General features: G+C 43.4%; 2 protein-coding genes across 2 annotated transcripts; one reads left to right on the top strand and one right to left on the bottom strand.

The window, feature by feature from the left end:
• Positions 1–2,215: 2,215 nt before the first annotated feature.
• LOC118224687 (left-right determination factor 2-like) lies at positions 2,216–5,998 on the top strand. The gene is made up of 4 exons (XM_035412309.1): positions 2,216–4,258; positions 4,615–4,858; positions 4,981–5,220; positions 5,339–5,998. The coding sequence occupies exons 1-4, from the start codon at positions 3,994–3,996 to the stop codon at positions 5,661–5,663; spliced, it is 1,074 nt and encodes a 357-aa protein (XP_035268200.1). The 5' UTR covers positions 2,216–3,993; the 3' UTR covers positions 5,664–5,998.
• A 1,080-nt stretch (positions 5,999–7,078) lies between these two features.
• On the bottom strand, positions 7,079–22,165 carry LOC118225641 (serine/threonine-protein phosphatase PP1-beta catalytic subunit-like). The gene is made up of 8 exons (XM_035414387.1): positions 22,036–22,165; positions 15,899–16,030; positions 12,177–12,407; positions 11,555–11,659; positions 11,160–11,231; positions 10,367–10,518; positions 9,449–9,583; positions 7,079–9,026 (listed from the first exon to the last, which is right to left on the bottom strand). Exons 1-8 carry the CDS (start codon positions 22,085–22,087, stop codon positions 8,922–8,924), a joined length of 984 nt encoding a protein of 327 aa, XP_035270278.1. The 5' UTR covers positions 22,088–22,165; the 3' UTR covers positions 7,079–8,921.
• Between the last annotated feature and the right edge of the window lie 256 nt (positions 22,166–22,421).

The following is a 22,421-nucleotide window of genomic DNA, read 5'->3' on the forward strand; positions in this document are numbered from 1 at the left end:
TTAACCTGCATTGCCTTGGTATATATCCAGCTGTTTAAATTGATGCTATGTAAATGCTATGTAAACATAAATCGCGCTGGATACGAGCATCTGCTAAATGCCTGTAATGTAATGATCTGCCTTGCATTCAATTTTGGTCAGTTACGCACAATACAAATAGAGGTTTGTGATTGACACTGACAGACAAATGTGAATGTCTATATGTGTGTGTCATTCGCCAAACACCACAACAAACAAATGTGTGCAACCGTTCATGCTTTCAACTTTGTTATGTTTGTCATAAGACATCTGTGCCCTCTTTGCCACATGTTTTTGGCAGTTAGCTAATCCCAATTTGACTGGTTTTTATTAAACAATTATTTTCTAGTTCTGTAATTGCTTGGCACAACTGGTGCTCGTATTAACCTGTGTGAATTAATTAATACACTTAATTTTACGGATAAGTCCGGATACCAGTCTGCTTTCCTCTTGCTCTGATAATGCTACATTGGTAGTGCATTACCTACCATCAACATGTCTGAGATTCTTCACTGTCAGCCATTCTGTGTTCCTCAGGGAATGTCAGTAGGGACAGATTTTGTAATGCTAATCTTGTGGTAGTCATTAACACCTTTTTTTGTAGATTGAGGGATCTCGCCCCTGGTCTTTGATTAAAAAAGTACAGGGAGGGATTGGCACCTGAGGGATGGGTCTGTTTGTTTTCACCCAGGGAGCTCACTCCTTAATTGGGGATGGGGAAGATGCAGAGACTGGTGAATCTCACACATAGGCTCAATCCTTTCAGTTCAGTGAAAATTGCATATTGTTGACATAAACAGCTTTTGACTAATCAAAGAGCCGTGGGTCCTTTAGTAGACCATATAAAAGGCAAGATCATTAGAACTACCGTAGTTTGACTGTAGCATTGAAAACATTTGATAATATGATGAAAGAATTGGATCATGAAAGAGACACTCAGTCTTTGAATATTAAATGATTGGAATTCTAATCTAAAGAAACAGAAACTGTTTTAAATGTAACAACCACTTGATTAATTATACTGAATACACTTTGCTGTTAACTGCAGCAATCAGTCTGCTCTTATACAAAGTTTTAATTGATATCAGAATATTAATTCAGTGGAAACTTTCAGAATTAGCTTTTTAAAGAAAGTGAAGAAAGGATCACAAACAAATATTGCTGAAGTAACAACAGACTTTGGACTAACAGGAGATACAGCAACATTCAGACTAAACTGAAGTTAAACTTAGTTTAATAAAATTGTTCCAGATTGCTTATTTAGAAACATCAGAGTTACAGTGAGAAAATACTCCTGTCTACTTTACAACAAAGGTTAAGAAATTAAATTAAAGAATTAGTGCAGAACAACTGTACCAGTAAATACTGTTGGTGACATCATTATTTCCGTACGGAGAAAAATAGATTTTAGAAAATTAATTGCAATTACTTTATAAAAGTGTATTATATGCATATCTTAATTTACATCGATTCAGCGAAAATAAAATGAATGCATATTTACGTCAAATATGCAGCCATCTGATGCTAGCAACCAAGACAAGAGGATTTAATGCATAATAGGCTACTAGTGAATAGGTCAATACACAAGTAAACGTGCTCATTCGTAGGTCAAGTCAGTGATGCACACTGGGAAGTGCAGTATATTCCAAATCTCCAACAGGTTCTGCCCACCTTTTTGAGGGCTCCAGTTAGACTGGATTAAAACCCAAACCTAAAAACCAAACTTAAATTGTAGGATAAAATATTATTATATTATTAATTTAGCATAATAATATGCTATTATCAATCTACTAGTCTAATCTATTTTATTATCTTAATGAAGATTTACCTATGTTTCTCATGAAAACACACACGCACGCACACATTACATATGCATAGGCATATTACATATGCTTCAAGCAGTGTAAATCTGAACAAGTTATGAACTGCTATCGAATAAATGAGAAAATTACTGCTAATAACAATGATTCATACATTTAATTACTTTCAAACAATGTAATCTACGAAATAGTCCCTGTATTGCAGGAAATAATGGTGGTATCATTGTTGGAGGTACTGCAAGCCATGCAAACTGCTCACCAACAGACCCGTCAAATCTATCCAGACAAATTAAAAAGATACAGGTGAAAAACACAAGAGGATTTACCCTGAATTCAATTTCCAAATATGGCATTTCAAAATACGTGTATGTTAATTAGCAGTATGATACAGCTAAAATAAAGTGCTTTAAGTATATTTAGTTACTCAATATATCAAGTGCTATGTGAAAAGCGTCCGTCTATTTTGGGTTCCAGACTGGAAACCATTGTTTATCTGATTTGAATTCACGTCTGGCATGATTTCCAAGTATAATCCGTGACTTCTCATCTCCTTGCAAGCAAGCAGAATTCAGAAATAGGTTTATTTGTATTCTCTCTCCGCCGTGCCCTGTGGGGATATAGGTCTACATATTTTTTAATGCAGTCGTTTGTTTCTTTTTGTGTTTATTCTTGGTTGGTTGTTTATATTTTTTATCAATGTCCAAATTCTATATTTTGTTCTTTGACAGCGGTTAAAAAGGTTTTAAAAGCCGTATCTCTCGCCGTACATTTTCTTTTATATTCACAAATCTTTAAGCTGAGGTAAACAAATTGGGCTGTGTGTTTACTGCGTATGACATTATTAGAACTGCACAAGTACTTTGCACAAAACTGTATTCCAAGTGAAAACTGTTGATGACTACTATTTTCCTTAGTCTCTTTGCGATTTTATTGGTTCGCTAGGGATTTAGTAATAATATGCATAAACATTGTAAAACAGAATCATTCTTGGGACACAGCTCAGCAAATACAAGGAATAATACGATTAGCATGCGTTAGACAGTAGACCTATATTTGGCTAGACGTCTGATTTGTGTCGGCCTGTCATCGGCTCTTCCTGTCCACGCTGTCTGACATCTCAGGAAAATTTGCCTTCCCAATACACAAAGTCACAGATTAGCCAACCCGAAGCCACTGGCTTCTCTAGTGTTTAAGTGACAAAAAAGGCAAGGCTACTTCGGCAAGAAAAAAAAACAGATAATCACCCCCTTGTGAAAAATACCCCTTCCAATCCACATCCCCAGTGCGCGCTTCAGTTGATTGTGTTTGAGTAATAATGTAGTTCTCGAAGCTCAGTGTGTTTAAAGTTTTGCATAAAGTTCATTATTTTCATATCAGATGGAAAAATCTCATGTCCCTTTCCATCTAAACTGACCTATTACAGTTTAAGTAACAGCAGACATGTTGGTTATGAAAGGCTATACATTAACCTACCACTGTTGAACATATCGTGTCTTGGAAAGCCTAAAATGCACTTGAAATTAATTTGATAAAATCGTAAGAACTGTAATTCAACATTTGCTAATGTTGCCTATAGACATGAAATGACGAATAATTTCTCTATAAACAGCGCAGCAATTGTGAAACTTATAATAGTACTTATATTAGGTAGACCTGCAAAGGGTTCTTTTTCACTGTTAGAACAGCACGCTTTAGATATGCAAATGTTTTAATACAAGCCATCCTTTGATGACGATTATAGGAAGGTTAATTGCTTTTAAAACCTCATTGCAGTTTGTTGACTTAAGTCCACACGTTTTCAAAATAAAGTGTATTTTATTCATTTTGCTGAACCACAAGTATATGTTTTCCATGAAATAATAACGTTCTTGTCTTCAGGAAGGGGGCTGAGCTTCCAAGGGTGACACTCTTGACATTAGTCCCTAATTGGAATGTGACTTTGAAGTCCACCCCTTTCGTCTGAAGTGCGACGCCACCCCTTTCTGCAAGTGAGAACGGCTTTCTTTGGGTGTCAGGGGTTGACTGTATAGCCTATATAAAGACAATCTGGGATCAAGATCATACCATTACGCTGAGAGCAACGGACATCATTCCCACCTGGCAAACATTGTTTTCCTCTGCAACTGGCAGTGTAAGATTTGTTCGGTCTTCAGGGATGGGTGTTTTCGCGATTTGGGCGCTGTGCGCCGTCCTTTTCTCCACTGCGCGATGCTTCAGTCATGAGGATATGAAAGAAGCCCTACTACAGAAACTGGACCTAAATGAGCTTCCCAAAATTCACAAGAGGGACTTGGAGAACCTTGTCATCCCGGCGCACATCAAGAATAAATACCTCTCCATGCTGAGGCTGCACAACAAGCGGCGGCGCAGGTCTCTGCCCAGTTTGGCCGGCATTCTGAGGGGGATCCCTGGAAATGCAGGTATGGTGCGTTTTTTTGACCAACGGTAGATGTAGGCTTACATATCTAATGCATTTCATATTTGCTACGTTTTCACATACGTGCATAGGTATATATTTAAATGTATGCAATTATTATTATTATTATCATTAGTAGTAGTATTAGTAGTAGTCGATAGCCTAATAGGTCAGCTACCGTCATATAAAACATGACACCATGCATAACCTTCAAATTATTTAAATTTTAAATAATTTACTACACGACTTGTATGTCAAAATAAATGTAACAAGCTAAAGAAAGTGGCCCGCACAATTACTTGTTGGATTAGGATTAGTTGGCATGCTGCATTATACCTGACCTGAGTATTTTAATTTCAGACATATCCGGGGAGGTCATGTACTCTGACACGACAAGGCAGCGACTGGTCTTTGACATGGAGGCTAGGATTCCAGACAACAGTGAGGTCACCATGGCAGAGCTAAAACTCTTCAAGAAGGCTCCAAGAAAACTACCCGTGCCCGAGAAGAGGAAACACCGACCTGCCAACAATGCCCGAGTCAGTATTTATTGGGTGGAGGTCTTGGAAAACGGCTCCAACCGGACATCTCTTGTGGACTCAAGGTAAATACAAATCTCTACAAAAGAGTTGTATATCTTAGGCGCACTGGCTTGACTCAAAGAAAAAAACGTTTCTTGACTGCCAAATGAAATGGGCTAATATGAATGCTTATCTTTGTTGACAGGTTAGTGCCCATTATTGAGACCGGTTGGAAGAGCTTTGACGTGTCACAGGCGATTCACTACTGGTCCAAAACCCAGCGCAAGACCCCATTGTATCTGGAGGTTTGGATCGAAGGCGAGAGACCGGGAAGTTACGCGGCCGAGATGGCCAAGTGCGTACACTTTGCAACTCAAGACCCCGCGGACAAGACCCTGGGGAAACCAGAACTCGTGTTGTACACACTAAACCTCGAAGAATATGGGTAAGTGTTTTATGCCACAAATGAAAAGTTGACTATTGTACATTATAAAATGTCCTTGGTGTAAATTATATCTGAGGAATGGTTCTAACTCTTAATTTTTTTTTTTTTTACCATTCAGTTCCCGGGGCGACTGTGAACCGAATAAAGCCAACGACGTGTGCTGCAGAGAAGAGTACTTCATTAACTTCCGAGAGCTCACCTGGACCCAGTACTGGATCATTGAGCCAGCGGGTTATCAGGCATTCCGGTGCGCGGGGGGCTGCAAGCAACCAAAGCGTAACTACAGCTATGGGGAGCGGACCTGCGCGGTGGTGGAGAGCGCGCCTCTGCCAATGATGTACCTGGTGAAAAGAGGAGACTACACTGAGATTGAAGTGGCCGAATTCCCCAACATGATTGTTGAGAAATGTGGATGCACAATGGACAATATATCGATTGTATGACATGCATGATCTGTGGCTTTGGAACACAAACGCATGCAGAACGACAGTACTTTTAAACTTGTCACGACTGTGACACTGCCACAAAACGGGACGAGTTTGCATCGCGTGCCAATACCACCTCCTGTACATAGCGCACGTTGCAAAGAAGCACTTATTTGTAAATAGCCTACAGTAATTTATATTTGTAGCCTCTATTTTTTGCATTCATGCCCGAGTTCACAGGCAACGCCAGAATGAAATGTAAATGCTTGTATTTAGAGTGTATTTTGGTTTGTATATGAATAGCATATTTTCTAATGTTGACGTTTGCGAATAAATTAATTTACCATTATGTCTTAACGTCTGCCTTCATACCTTTTTTTTCTGAGCGGGGATTAGTTCAGTGGTCAGCATTCAGACTTCCACATAATCCACTTTTGTATAGTTTCTTGTCATTAAACGTGTCGATGTGAGACTAATTCCCTGTCATTAACGCTAACTACTACAAAGTTTTTCACAATAATCTTCGTTTATTATGGTAAATTGCTGCCGTCTGACAAGGGTCGCATGGCTCGACTAATTGGCGGCTTAACGACAGAGCCAGACAATGAATCCACAACGGTGTAAAGGGAAATAGTTTAAATTTGTCTGAACTTCCACGTTTTCAGCGCTGTGAAAGGACCAATACACAACCTTTAAAGCTGAATGCAAATTCACACGCTTCACGGCTTTCACTCATTTTACCATACTAGCAAAGCGTTTGGCTGTCTTATAACGTTTAAACCCTTACTTAAAAAATCCCATTTCATTTTTTCATAAGATCGTCTCAAAAAGCAATCGGTTGCCAATTTTAACTGGCTACAGTTTGTAGGGCATTTTAGGTACGAGCGTTCAATTAATTTGGACAATCTTAACATATTTTGCTATGTATGCTATATGTATAGTCCTAATTAAAAGAGCAACAACAGGTAAAATTCTAATTTGCTTTACAAAAAGGACACAACGTATAGTGTGCTATTGAAAAAGCAATGTCACCCCCCTACGTTTGTGTAAGAAGTTCCGTCAGCTGAAGACCACGTTTTTCTGTGCCAAGCTATGTGGCGCATGTCAGGAGTCCTGTGATCACATATAAATCTCCCCCTAGTGGTGCCAGCTGTCTCTTCAAGTACTGTGCAGACAGTATGGTGCAAAGTAGTAAATGGCTAACAGATGAGGGAATGGGAGGAATGCAATTGGTTCGACAGAAGTCCTGTAATTTGAAAGGCACAATTGGTTATACTGAATTGGGGAGAAAGGTTCGGTGTCATTTCCACTACTACTGCAACAGTGATGCATCCCTGTACCCCAGGTTCCACCCTCCCTCTGTATTACACTGAGGGATTGTGTGGGATTAATAGAGCTCCACAACACAACCAAATAAACACAAAGAGGCCTGGTTTACCTTGCAGTTTGTTACATTTATTGAATTCGAAGAGTTTTGAAACGGTACCTTGTACAAATCGTGAAAACTGCGTTTTGTAACTTTTGTGTCCCAGAATGAGAAAATAAATTAACAAAAAGTTAACAAAGCTTAAATATAAACTTCAAAACATACAAAATATGAAAGACAAACTAAAACGAGGCATCATATTCTGAAAAATTGAAGAGGAGTCTACCCTCTGGGCAACAGATCCACGGTAGCAAGGAATGCCAGTACTTTCGATCAGCACTCGCACTCCTTGGATATCCTTAAATCACAACTGGGGATAGAATGAAGGGCACAGAACAAAACATTTTTGCTGTGTGACTGAAAGTAGCTTGAAAACTTGACAATCTGCCTCCACTGCCAAGCAAAACACTGCACCACCCTTTCAGCAAAGCCTTCTGCTATTTAACTTGTCAAGTCGTACCGTTCCTTAGGGTGTCTATGCGCAAAAAAAAGAAAAGAATCAAGCTTCCTTGTGGGGTAACTGTCCCCAGTCCTTCATCTAAACCCCAATTCTAAAAATGATAAGGGGGGGGGGGGGGGGGGGGGGGGTTTAAAAAAGAAAAGAAAACAATATTCCCAACCCTGCTTTCCTAATACATTCAACGGCAGTCGAAGCCGCATGCCTTGTGTACCCTGGTCTGTGGAAGTACGGGACGGCAGTCCGTGACGGCAAAGATCAAATGTTCTTGTCAGTTTATCACATGGGAGCAGATATATATTTTTTTTTTTTAAAGTGTGGCATGGACCGGGGTGGGCGTACTGAAATGGCGTTTGCCAGAGCGGCGGGCCTTGCTTCTCCTTGCCGAGACCCCGGCGAGAGGCTCCGCCCTCCTTTAGCAGCGGTGGCGGGTTGTTCGGCGTGCGCGCGGTCGGCAGCACGGCGAGCGGGACCGCTCGGCGCGGGGTCCGCAGGGCGTGAGACGCGTGGGCTTGGTAAGGAGCTCAGTGAAAGGCACTGGAAGAGTGTGCACTAATTTGACCTCTCGTTTATCATAAATGCATCCTGTGTTCCTGGGGCCGTGTACTGGGAGTTCCTCCAGAACAATTCAAGCTTCCTTTCGTCACTTGATCTACGCACCTCCACTTTTAACTTAAGTGTGGCTGCGTGGTCCTCACTGTGCATGTATATGTGAATGCGTGTACGGGTCCACACGAGCGTGTGTGTGTGTGTGTGTTTGCGAGCACACTTCATTTCAGTGTACTTAATGCACTAAACTCTCCCTTCAATCAAACAAGTTTGTGCCCAATGTCTTGCATCTAAGCCACAATCGTGGTCAGATTAACAGAAGTGCATTTTAGTCCATAACGTAGATCGACCAAAGACGTTCTGACAGCGCAGCCAAGCTCAATGCTGGGAGGAACTCGCAGTCCACAGACCACCAGGGAAGCGGCTTGAAATCACACCAATACAGTTTCGCACATTTACGCAGACCAAAGCAAAATCTTTTTTTTTTTTTTTTTTCTTTACAAGTCAGGCACCCGTAATCGTATTTGATACACGTTGCCCTTCTCGAACGGTTTTGTTTTATATTGCTTCTCCGTGTAGCGGGAGCTGAAAAACACCTCACGGCATCAGAAGACACAAGAATATTTATATTTTAAAAATACAGACAAAAAAAAAAAAAGCAAAAACGAAAGAGAGATATTGATTGGTCACAGCAAAATGTATATACACGTATACCAGAAAGAGAACGGTCAGTGTGGAAGAGGGAGCCCCGGGTTGCTCCCAAGAGGCAGAGGACGGGGGGGGAGGGTTACTGGGGTGCAGTGAGGGGGATTCGGGTGAGGGCCAGCGGGGCAGTGCTGACCGCTCACCTCTTTTTGGGGGCTTGGGCGGTGCGAGGCGGGGTGACGGGGCGCCCCGAATTCACTCCCCCGTACTGGTACTTGGCCTTCTTTTCCGACGGCTTCAGGATCTGCGACAGGAGAAAGGGGCGGTGGGGCGTTCGTGAGCGCGTGTTTAATGCATGCGCGCCATTCCATTGAACGTCGCCGTGGCATTGGGAACGGCCGTGTGTGTGTGTGTGTGTGTGCGTGCGCGTGTGTGAAAGAACAGGATGAACTGTGAGTGTTTGTTTTGCTTTGTGACAAAAAAACTTAAAAATAACATTAATAACAAATGTAAAAATGTGCTGTAAAAAAAGTCTATCAATTAACTATAATGTAGCATACATCGCTTTACATAAGAAAACGTTGCGTTGTCATTAATTATAGTAGTCTTATAACCGATTCTATTATGATTATAACAGAAATAAGGGCTCAGTAATATGTGCCTATATCTGCTGTAACACAGGCATACACAATAACTCCTCAAAAATAAGGGACCAGTGTGACTAACCTGGAAGGAGCACATTAGGGACTCGTCCACACTCATCATGCCCCCGGCGTTGTCAAACTCCCCGCAGTAGTTAGGGGCCGAGAAGAGCGTCACCAGCTGCCGTTTGGCGAAGAACTCGTACCCGTCCTCCACAACCTGCCAACAGACACGTCGTCACAACGCAACCGGAGAATACGTACCCCTTACCCATTCTCCACAAAGCGCGCTTACGGCACACAACGCGACCTCGCCACGCATAACATCGAAGACCTTACCGCCGTCCTTCGCAACCTGATGTCAGAACGGGCGAGAGAACAACCCCCCCCACCCCCCACCCCCCGCGTGCAATATGACAACACGCACTAGCCTTTAATGACCTGATGGTGGCGCATGACAACACGCCTCATTTACTCCACACGACAAAGCTAAACACAGCAGATCCAATATTTACACTAAAAACCTGCATTTAGGCAGCATTACCCGCAGCAAGTTAGACAGAATTACCCCTAGTAAGTTAGACACCACAATTGCATGTGCCTTAACAACACTACACAACAAGATGTACTTGACATACACCCTACCAGCACAGATCACATCCTGCCTGGAATAAACCTACTGTCAGCAGGTGAACAGTGATATACAGCACTGCGGTTCAGAAGTCTGAGCCAGAATCTCGGTGTGTTAATACGTGACATCACATGCTTCACAGGAGAGCATATTCCTATTTCTGCCCTGAATCGATAAAAGACTGCAGCGACAAAGAGGCGATATAAAATAAAACCCGGTGAATAAGGGGAAAAAAGCTTTAAAGGAAAAATAAAAGAACGTTTGGCAATGAGAAGAGCCAATTCAGCCCACCTAGGCTTGTGGTTTTGATTGAGATGTTTCACATCAGCAGAAAGAGAGAGGGAAAGACCGCTCTCGGTCCCGGTCCGGTACCTGATGCGCTCTGCAGATGAGGTCCAGGTCGTGGCGGTTTAGGAACTTGCTGACCACGTCGGCCCCGAAGGTGAAGGACACGCCCCGGTCGTTCTCCCCCCAGCCCTGCACGTCCTTATCTGGGTCTGACCACAGCAGGTCACACAGCAGACCTGGGGGAGGGAGAGGGGTGGAGAGACGGAGAACCAGAGAGAGAAACACAAAGAGATAGACAGACATACAGACAGAGACAGTCAGAGAGAGACAAAGACAGAGAGACAGACAGAGAGAGAGAGAGAGACAGACAGAGAGAATGAGGGGGGGATTTAGAGACAGTGGATGGTCATTAAGTCACAGTTTCTCTTGCTGTTCCACACTCCAGGACACTGACTCACCCCATAAGAGAGTGTCAGCAATTAAAACTGCAATTTAAAAATTCGAAGCCAGTTCTAAAAGGACCGTGACTGGCAGGACAGACAGCCGAGTGAAGAGCTGTCATCCCCTCGGTAATTAGAGCGTCTGTGAGCACTCCATTCCCATTCAGCTCAAGGTTAGCACCAGACGCTGAACCAGGCAGGCACAGCTCACGGCTGGCAGGCAAGGGCAGATCTTTACCCGCTGTGAGTGCGTATTCTCTAACATACGGGGAATATATGAGGCTAACCCTATGTAACAAACAGGAACACAAGCACAGAGGCATACAAACAACCAAGAAATCGACTGATACACACATGCACAGCTCTGAATGATACACAGGATTGAACATGCATGCACACACACACACACACACACACACACACACACAAGCACGCACCTGTATCAGGGACATCAGTTGGCCTCATGATTCGGCGGATTTGTTCCATCGACTGCAGATCAGGAGACAGACCTGGAGAAGGAGAGGGAGGTACAGACAGCAACAGAGAGAAAACAAGAGAGCGAGAGAGAGAACAGAAGAAGGAAAGGTGACCAGAAGGCAGAGGAACAAGAAAGGGAGATGATAAAGAGCAGATGACAGGAGTGAGCATCTGGAACTTTGTATTTTATCTTCCTTCATAAAATGGAAAAAGTACAAAAGATACAAGTTTAACCCCCGGAAACTTAGCCTTTCTGCACTTCTGTTCATTCACTCAAACTGCAGATCACATGACTGAAACTGCCCTTCTGCACACTCCAGCCCCCACTCGCTCGCTGAACTGCAGGTGAACACACCTCCGTGGCAGCAGAAGATCTTCTCGTCGATGATGGCGGCGATGGGCAGGCAGTTGAAGCAGTCGGTGAAGGTTTTCCACAGTTTGATGTTGAACCTGCGCTTACCTGCGGAAAACACAGGAAAATTATCAACAAACAGGAAGCGGGGCATAGAACATTCTTGAACTTTAGTACAAGTCGCATTTAAACATTTATTTGCGGCACACAAAAAAAAAAACAGTCTAGACTCCCTCAACCTTCCCTTCCTTTTGTATAGCAATAGCACAGTCTTAGCGTTTCGATTAATACGGTCAGGCTAGGCTAGATATTTCATTATGCTAACAATACAACGGGTTCTAGCTACACTTTCAGTCTCACAAGTGTTATTTAGCCTTTTTTTGTGGCACTGCTGTTTACTTAATTGCTCTTATACACTTTTTTTTTGCAAGTCGTGCCGGTTAAGAGCGTCTGCTCTAAATGGATGTAATGCGAATGCCCCCCGGCCATCTCTCCAGCGTTCTCTCTCACGCACGCAAAGCTGCAGACGCGGTTGGTTTTTTGCTGGTGCCAGTTTGTCTCCGCTACGCGTCGCGGAAGCGTGCGCAAGAACGCGTGTGCGGTACGCGACGCGTGCGTCCCTCACACTCGTCGTAGAAGCCGTATATCCTGTTGATGGAGGCGCACTCGTGGTTGCCGCGCAGCAGGAAGAAGTTCTCGGGGTACTTGATCTTGTAGGCCAGCAGCAGGCAGATGGTCTCCAGGCTCTGCTTGCCTCGGTCCACGTAGTCGCCCAGGAACAGGTAGTTGGCTTCGGGGGGGAAGCCGCCGTACTCGAAGAGCCGCAGCAGGTCCGTGTACTGCCCGTGGATGTCACCTGTGGGGAGACAGAACTGGGGATGAGGCTGTGGTGGTGGTGGGGGGGGCCTACAGACAGTGACAGATGGACCGACACCCTCCTTTGGGATGTCTCGAGAGCCCGTCATCACCTTCTCACCATTGGCGGCCATTTTCTTTTTCCCTCGCCGGTTTATTTTCGGACCGGAGGAAAGGAAAGGAAAGGATGGGCAGGGCGGGGTCCGGAGGACAGGAGAAACAGAGCAGGAAAGCATAGAAAAGAATAGATAGATTGAAGGGGACAGAGAGACAGACAAAGGGTGGGGTATGCGGAGGTGGAAGGGGGGCAGGGAAATGAGGTCAGATGGGGCTTGTTTTTCATTTATCTCCAGGTCTGCCATGCAGCAGGGCCACAGGGCCGCCCAGATGAATATTAAGCGTGTGGCGGAGGGACTCGGACATCTCAAGGACACGAAGCGGGCCAGAGAGTGAGATACTGCCGCCGCTCTATTGGCTGTGTCACTCAGGGGAGGCGGCTACCGTAAATCCAGGCTAATGATGTCTGTCATTACCCAAGTCATTAACTACGCAAACTAATTTAGGCTAACTTAGTGTTAGCCAAAGTCAACCAAACCAGTTAGCCACATTGGAATTCCTATTCGGTCTGGCAGCTTCAAATAAAATGTCACCAGCACCCAAATACAGTTTGACAATAATAATTTCTGGACATGGGTCTAACCAGCTGTGGACCAACCAGGTCTTTGGGTCAACCAGCTACGGGCCAATCAAGCCAGGGGCTCACCAGCTCTGGACCAATCCAGTCAGGCGCTTGTGTATACAGACTGAGACACCAGAGTACCAAAGGCCAGCACAGTCATGCCCTGAACATCTCAAACCGAGGGCTGCAGGACGCTTGGGGAACCCATACGAGCCAGCCCAGTTTCCATTAATATCCTCCTGCTCTAGTTGCTGAACTACTTTGAAACAACCTCCTTTCAGGAGGAGGTAGAGAGTGAGTGAGTCAGAGACAGAAAGACAAAGAGGGAGAGAGACAGAGCTCTTAAACTGACCATTTCTGAGTAAAAGTATGCATATTGATTTTTTTAAAAACACTGGAAAAATAAAGAAAGGAGAGAGCACATAACTAAAAATCTGAGTGCTTTTATTAACCTTAAACAATTCAAATGGGTTTTCCCATTTCAAACAACTGCACAACACAGGTAGCTATCCAACATTAGGAAGCTACATACGTATTTAAAGAGGCAGCTGAACAGCTAAAGCACTCCACAGAGTCAAAGACAGAGCCCTCATACTAAAACTCAGGTGCTCATGTGCTCATGCAAACACCCCAAGCACACACAGGGTAAAGGGTGCGATGGGGTCTGTATGTGGAGGGACAGACTGACGGCAGCAGGAAGCAGAGTACAGGGGATTAAAGGTCCCTCAGTGCGCAGGAGCACCAGATCAATGTTAGTCAGTAGGACTCCGTAGTAGGGATGTTGCGATTAGGCAGTTTCACTATTAACTGCGCTCAAAAATGTCATGGTTTCCAAACCGTAAGCATTTTAGAAGCTACACTATCTACCTACCGTATTAAGCAATCTGTTCGACGTTGCCCAGTCAAAACTCCTCCTCCTGCGACTCATGAGTGAGTCACGTTGTATCTATGTGCAGTGTGCCCGGCTGACTTGTGGCTTTTTGTGTGCGAGTGCCAAAGACAAGGCTGTGGCAAAAGTCAGCATACAAAGACGAAATGGCAGAGCATTTTGGATGCCAAAAAAATGACCAGGAGGTTGTTGAAGATGATAGCCCCACATACAATTTGCAAAAAATGCTGACGAAAAGTGGCTGCCAATGGGTCCGACACGACTTAACATGCTTCAGCATCTACTCTGATCACCATCCCTGCCTGCATGCCCATGCATGGCAAAAAAATGTTTTTTTAATTCAACTTGCTAATGCAAACAAAGTTCAGGGCTGGCCCAAAGCTGTTAAACTCACCTGACTTTTCCCCACCTTAAGTGTACGTTTTCAGTATAAAGTAGGCTTACAAGTTTTATGTGCGGGACCAAAAGAATGATGTGGAAAGATACAATAAAACCTTTAATTATAAAATGTGTTTTTTCCCTTCTATAGTTTTGCATAATAAAGCACCCTGTAATAACTGTAAACCGTGAAACTGGGAGTACGCCTTCCGCCTTGATTATTGCCGTCGCTCTGCTTTGCATTGATTCCACCAGCTTACGCCACACCTCTTCCATTTCATCCCAGCCTTTTTGTCAGCTCTTCCCACAGATGATCTGTTCATCTGTCACTTTATGTCTGGCCTCTTCCCTCTTCAACAGTTCTCTCAAATGTGCCATTGTGTTCAGGTTGGGTGACTGTGTGAATGCTATCCTAATAAATTCATCCTGTTGTCAAATTTAATTGGAGTACCATAATTCCATTATTCCTTGATAAATAATGGAAACAATCAGGGCCTGGCCATGTCCTCAGACTTTTGGTCCCCAATGTACATGCGCCAGGGAGAAATAAAGTAACAGGAAACAGGGGGCGGACATCGGCGTTGCTCCGGGGAACTGTTCCATCTCCTAGCAACAGTCTCCCGCAGATACAGTAACCTGAGAGCGTCTGTGTGTCTCGGTGAGGCACGGTTAACGCTTCTCTGTGCTATTCATGTCCTGTCAGAAGCACCCTGTTGTTTGGGGTCTGTGTGTGGTAATGCAGCATTTACTGGCACGCTTATCTGCAGAAAGCAAAGACGAAAACAGAACTCTGCTCAGAAGAGGGCAAGAGAGAACATGGGCTCTGACATCATTTCCTGAGAGACACAATGCTGGCTGAACGTGCATGGGTGAAACACAGTCACTAGCCACTTAAAAAGAGTTGAGTCGAGGCAAAGCAATCTTACTTTGACAAAGTAGAGATAATTTGCGAGTTTGAGATGAACTCCAACTTTGCTGGCGCAGAGACTATTTACAACGTCGAGAGGAACCCCTAGTGTGCTGGAACAGAGACCGTTTTCAAGGTTGAGATGAGCCGTTGTTAGAGTCAGAGACTGAGGTGGCCCTCTCCCCCAGTGTGAACAGATGTCTGCCCTTGCTGCAGAGTCACAGGCAGCTGTAGGACAAGCAGGGCAACAGACCAGCTCTGCGTGAGGCAGATTCGTTCCTCAGAGCCAAGCGGGTAGAACTTTCTATTCCAGACCATGTCGGTCTGAAGTGCTCGGCTGCTGCAAGCAACCGCACGTGAACGGACGTGAACCTGGTGTACTGCTAACTGGCATGTGCAGAACAGCGCGCGCGTGTGTGTGTGAGAGAGTGAGTGAGTGAGTGAGTGAGTGAGTGAGTGTGAGAGAAAGAGAGAAAGACAGACACACACACAGGAGTGACGGGGGGGTAACAGAGACAGACAGGGGAAGGCAGAGAGATAGAGAAGGGGGGGAACAGAGAGACAGACAGGAGGTAGAGAGAGAGAGAGAGAGAGAGAGCGAGGGAAACAGACAGACAGGAGGCAGAGGGCTCTACTGACCGCAGATCTTGAGCGGAGCCTCCAGCTCCAGCAGGATGGGCTGGCTGAGGAAGATCTCGCGGGACTTGATGCACAGCCCCCGCACCTCCGCCTCCGACATCTGCACGATCTTCCCAGGACGACATCCCCGCACTGAGAGAGAAGGGAGAGGACTCCTCAGCCTCACCATCCTCATCATCACCACAACCAGCCTTTTTTATAGATACAGCTCCTCATCCAGGATCAGTCTCCAAAGGCATCATTCATGTAAAACCTAGCCATTCATGACAGTCAGGAGAAAAAAAAATTTACCCAACAAAATGAGCATTCAAGCACTTCACGGGAGCTCGGTTAGAATGTGCTTGTTTTCAGGAAATTCAGCCCCTTGGTTGTGCTTTTTTGTTTTAAAATTAAAATTCAAAATGCTTTATTGGCATATTGTATAGAAATATGTACTGCCAGAGCGTGGTAATCAATCAGAATAATAATAAAAATAATGAAAGGAAAATATGAAAATATAACAGACATAAAATATATAGGCTATTAGTATATAACAATAAACAAAATACTGTAATAATACTGTAAATAATATTATACTTGTTAGTATAATATTAATAAAACAGACATTGTACATGTAGGCTATATATTCACTGGTGGGGGTTAGGGGTCACTTCTGTCCCTCCGTCTGTGGCAGTGTGTTTCAAATCTGAGGACTTTTGAGGATTTTCAAGGAGTGTGGGAACCCTGGTTAATTCAGCGAACACAGAGTGGCCAGGCTTTCTGCATTGGCAGACACCCATGGAGACTGAAATCCACCCCTCCCCCACACAGCTTCAAGTTCCAGAAAAATCACAGGCTCCCAGTTGCACAAAGTACTTTCTGTGACCAACCCCTTGTTAAACCACTGTCCAGCAACACAGAAAAGTGTGCACTCCCAACACAGTGTTTGATTTTCCTAGTGTGAAAGAGGCAGGCTATTACAAGTAGGCTACTTCACCCGAATGTATTTGGAAACGACCCCAAAGTGAGCTTGTTGTTCTCATTAAAGATACTTTCCAGTCAGGAATGCTTACTCCCACCCATAATTTCGCCCTAGCTTGACACAATAAAATGCAACATGAGTTGCACAAGCTAATCAAACATCTTTCTCTTGGTTCCACAACAAGCCTATTTCAACTAGCCTAGATAACGGACAAAAACAAACCAGACGTGAAATAATTCAGCTTAACATGAAGCAGCTTCTCTAATGTGCTGCTCTCTTCAGTTGTACACCTTTATGCATTTTCACAGTCATGGCAAACTACCGTGTGTTTTAATGGTTAAATTTAAGGCTATTTTAGTTCACTTTTAAATAACAATATAAGCACAACTCAAGTTCTTTCCCAAATAATTAAGCCTAACTACATTAGCTAGCCAAGACTTAATTTGAATGAAAGTGAAATGTATTTCATAAACAGAATTATTCCTGACCTGCTGTATGTTAGCGAAATAGCAGTGATACCGAAATAAACTTGAGAGTGAAAAATAGAGAAATACGGGAATACCGTTGGACCATAAATCCCTGTGGTGTTGATTTGGGTGCACACCAGGACTACTTGAGGGCGCGGGCTGCAGTAGATTTATGTTCTATTTCTGTACACTGTCCCCTTCTCTCATTATTATGAGGTTACACGCTTTAAAGTCATCGGGGACGTCCAAGTCCTCTCACTACAATATACTTAGATAATTATTTTAAGAAGTGCTTGCCAATGTACACAAAGGACCTATCCATATCTAAAGAAAGCTGCTCTCCAGTGAACTATGAAACGAGTGAAATGAATGAAATATGACCCCACACCATTACAGAGAATAAAAATGTGAGGTGTGAAGTTAGTGAGAATTAATACAAGAGAAATTAACATCCTGGAAATCTCATACCCTGTGTAATGCGTGTGTGTGTGTCCATTTTTGTCAGCATCTTGGACAAGCCAATGTGCATAGACTGGTCCAAAAATATAAGATAAATGGTTTATAAAATGCATTTTTGCACTATATCGCCAAATTAATGCGTCATTTCTCCTGGTCCTCTGCCCTGTGTGACAGCCAGAGAGACTGATCATTTACACTACCCCGTCATTATTCATTACCAGCTGCTTAACTGGAGGCAAACACATCCATTTTATTTAAAAACCCATCAGTGTGAAAATTATTGGCCTTAAGGTTAACGTTTCAATGGAACCAGGTGTCCCTTTGGGCAGACTCCCTGGGTCAGATAGAAAAATGACGCATGAGTCTGTCTTTTCTAATACAAAAGTGACCTCGGGCGCGGCACTGGCTACCCTGAGCTCTGGGGCAGCAGGCGTCCATTACATTACATAGCATTAGCCTACATTTCATTTGCATTGCATCCATTTATACATTTATACTGAAGCAATGCAAGTTAAGTACCTTGCTCAAGGGTACAACAGCAGCGTCCTACCCAGGAATCGAACCTGCCACCTTTAGGTTACAAGACCAGCTCCGTAGCCATTATACTACACTGGCGTCCAGCGTGTTTTGAAGCCATCTGGAGCGGCTGCGATCGCGGCTCCCTTCGTTCTTTTCTGAAAATGCTGAAGCGTCGCCTCTGGCAACGAGGGGAGGCGACTGACACCCACCATGAAACTCATCGCCAAGTTTTTGTTGAAGACCAAATTACCATTTAAGGGCATTTGCTGACAATACTGGACACCCATGGAAAATACTCTAGAGACAATAGTAGGGATGGTGATTTTCAATTATTTCACAAACTGAGCGATCGCCGAAAGTGCTCGAATCCTAGCAGGGGGAAGAATCTATATTTCGAATGCAACTTGGCTGGGTGGCACCACTCCTTGTACTGAAAATGAACGCACGCATAACAACGCTTATCAGTACCCCAGTTTTGCCATCATATAAAGTCTAAATGCTTAGCCAACTGTGTCAATAACACACAATGTGAGATATGATACTAAGAATTTTATTCTCAGCTCACAAATGATGCGTGGCCACAAAGCCAATATACAACAGCTTGGCTGAATATTCAATTCTGATTGGCTTGGACGTGTGCATTATTTTTCCTCATATGCTGGGCTATGAAGTAGGCTACCACCTGCAAAAGTTCAATCACCGTTCTAAATTAAACCACATCAGTCTGACTTGAAAAATAAAGCAAGCCCGTAGTTACAATATCATACTTGCAACAGTGTCAGCGTGATGTCCATGACTGACTGTATAGAGAGTAGCTAGTCTAGTTATAGCTTGCTACGTAGTATATTTATAATTTAGCCTCCGTTTTGAATATAACTGACCAGTTATATTCACAGTTATATACACAGATAGCTAGCTAGCTATCTGTGATGATAAACATGCTGAGAGACCATTTTGCCTTAAAACCAAACTGAATTTTAATATTAAGCAACCTGGTTAGAAAGAAGCATTCCTTGATAAGTGGTAACTTTTCCATTGCAATGAAATTGCATGTTTCACAAACACATATTTTCATTACAATTGGTGGAAGTAGTAAATTCAATTCGGGCAATTTTCCTAAGCACAGGGCATTCAAACTACGTAGCCTAATGCTTAGCCTCTCGAACAGTATCCCACTCAAACAACAGCTTAACAGCAAAAAAAATAACTGCACTCAACAACTGCAATAGAAACATGCACATGCAAAATATATTTGTTTTATTCTGTAAGATGGAAGAAATAGCCTATATTTTAATGCATTTCTTCTTTTTTTTTTATTTTTTATGATCGAGTAGGTACATATCAGACCAGCAATCGGTCAATCCAATACACATGCCCATCCCTAGACAATACTCTCTGTCAGACTGTCTCAAACTTTGGTCAGCTTATTAGCCTGTTGATCCATGCAATGCTTCTTTGAGCACCATTCTTCCACATGAAGGGAAGGTAGATGTGAAGTCCCAGCGTTCCCCATCCCTTTAGAAGTCAATGGGCAGAAACTCACAGGTCTCAAACTCCAACAATAAAACGCACCGAGTCTGAGCTGTGGTAATCTGGGGACACGCAAAGGCCCCCTGCCAATACATTCAGTGCCGCAACCGGGGGGCTGGCATGCCTGTCTGACAGTCACCCCCCTCCCCTGCTTTGCTTTCTTTAATGGGGGCGACAGACAGAAAGCTGATCCAATGCGGTCAGAAACGGATTATCGCGCTGCCCACCCCCAACATGGCTTTGTCCCGTGTCCTTTCGTTCCCTCTACTAATCCCCTTTCTTACATCAGGGAGTCCAAAATTGCTTAAACAAGATAAAGGTTTTTTTTTTTTTTTTTTTTTTTAAAGGCCCACCTCATCCCTCCAAGTACAAACCTAATAGTGATTCTGTCCTGCTTAACAATCAAGGGATGAAATTGTTATGCTTTAAGGTCATCGTCGATGCACTCAATACCTCTTACTTGTGCCCAAAATCCCAACACTATCTAATAAATAAAAACAAGTGCCATATATTACGACACTACTGATATAAAAACAGGGGAGCGAGGCCAAATTTAAATCAGACCAAGATGGGAAATTAACACCAGACACCAGGCAAATGCTGGTAAATTTCATCTGTGGCAGGTGAGTTTGTCTAATCTACCAGCCACTTAGGCAGGTAATCACCCATCACTTGGGGGTCTTGGTCTATTCTAAATATATATATTTGTCTGTTCAAGCACTGAAACTGGCTCGTGAACTTTGGGATGCACCAACCACAGTGTCCAGAGAGCAAAAAAAGTTTGTTTCCTGCCCTGGATCAGACACGGAGCAAGTTTTTGCATTTGGAAAGTTAGGCTTCTAACTGTATGAGAGAATGTGTAATTATAAGAGGCACCAGTTCCAGCTTGAACGGATGACTAAAGAGCACCAAAGCAAATCACATTGCTAAGCTGTTGAGTCAAAAAGCAGCTCACTCCACTGGAATTCAATTATGCTAACAAGAGCAGAGAGGATTGTTCGAAGGCCACTTGCTCACCCAACTCCTTCACACAGTAACTTTTTATATAAATATAATATTTTATTTAATATAAACTTATAATACATGCATAACAACAACATTCATTACAACACTCTTTTTGTTAACGCGAATAGTACTTTAATAATACCTCTTATCAGACCAGTCTTGCCATCGATATTTATTTTTTGCCAAGGACATATACGTCTCCAAAACTGCTGTGTGTAATCGCAGCTAAATATTTTGTGAGGGGCTAAGCTAACGGTTAATTGTAGCAAGCCATGCAAACCGCCCAAGCGACTGACGTTCTAAACGTGGAAAAGGGGTGTGTGCGGCAAGAAACGCTTGCTAGAAGCCAGTATGTCATCTTCCAAACCCTCTCACAAAATATTATTCCCTAGAAAGGTTCGTCACTTAGTTAATTATCTACAAATATTTACGTTCCTCCTTAATATCCTATCTTGCACTTAGATCAGAGGAATGGTTACAAAAGCAGGCTAGTAGCAGCATGTTTAACAGAGCTATCCAGGTTGCTGCATCCCTTTTACTGTAACCATACCGTCAAAGTGTGCCTACCTTACAGTAATCGATCTTGTTGGGTAACGTTCATATTTTCACGAGCTAGACAAGTGCAAGGCACTAATGTATCTAGTAACCTTTAGCTAGCTAGCGAACTGTAACGGTTAAATCGCCGAAGCACCGCAAGCCGAATCAGTGAAAGCACAATCTAAATTCTGTGGTGGAAGCTAGGCAGCTACCTAGTAGTAGTAACTTGCGTAGCTAGTAGGCAAATGTGCGGTCCAAAACATCTGACAATGACATACCGAGCTTAGCAAGTCGCTTGCTATCGAGCTAAATAACAAATATCAAACAAAAAACTCGACTTAAATCTTTATACTAAATATATAATACGACCCAGACAATTTTAGACACCCTTGCTCTATTTTGGGGTCCAGAGTAGAACTCGTTAGAATCCACCACCCCATGCACTTCTTTTCCTCCGAACGTTAGCAAACTAGCCAGCTAGCTACCCAAAACAAAATCGACATTATCCGTTCAGTGTGCAAGATATAGCCAACTACTGCGTTAACATTAGCCAGCTGAGGCTTTTTATAGAACAGTAAACATCGATCTGAAAATTAAGAATATTCACAAAACACCGTCGACGTCGGTGAAAAGAGAGTCCAAACGAAACAGTCTCTTACCTTCCAAAAGCCGAGAGATGAGGCTATCTACGTTCAGTTCGCCTTCCGCCATCTTCTGCACTGGGAGTCACTTGTGTGGAGAATTATTCGCTCCCTCGATCACCAGCAGAGGGTGATACGCAGAACTGGGCTAGCGTGGGAAATGCAGAACCTTGTTTTATCTACGTTATGTCAATGCACTAGCTAGAGAAAATACCCGGATTGTTTACGATTTAGAGCTCAGAAGTACCAAAACGAAACAAGTTTGGTAGTTAGTTTTGCTGGCAAGTTATGCAGTAAGCAAATTCGACGTGCTAGTGATGGTAGTCACCTAGTGTAGCTGCTCTGGTCTAGGCAATACCGGAGCGAATTTAATAGTTACATTGAATCATTTCAGTACGAGCTTA

This window comes from Anguilla anguilla, chromosome 1, assembly GCF_013347855.1.
Source record: "Anguilla anguilla isolate fAngAng1 chromosome 1, fAngAng1.pri, whole genome shotgun sequence".
Classification (NCBI taxonomy): domain Eukaryota; kingdom Metazoa; phylum Chordata; class Actinopteri; order Anguilliformes; family Anguillidae; genus Anguilla; species Anguilla anguilla.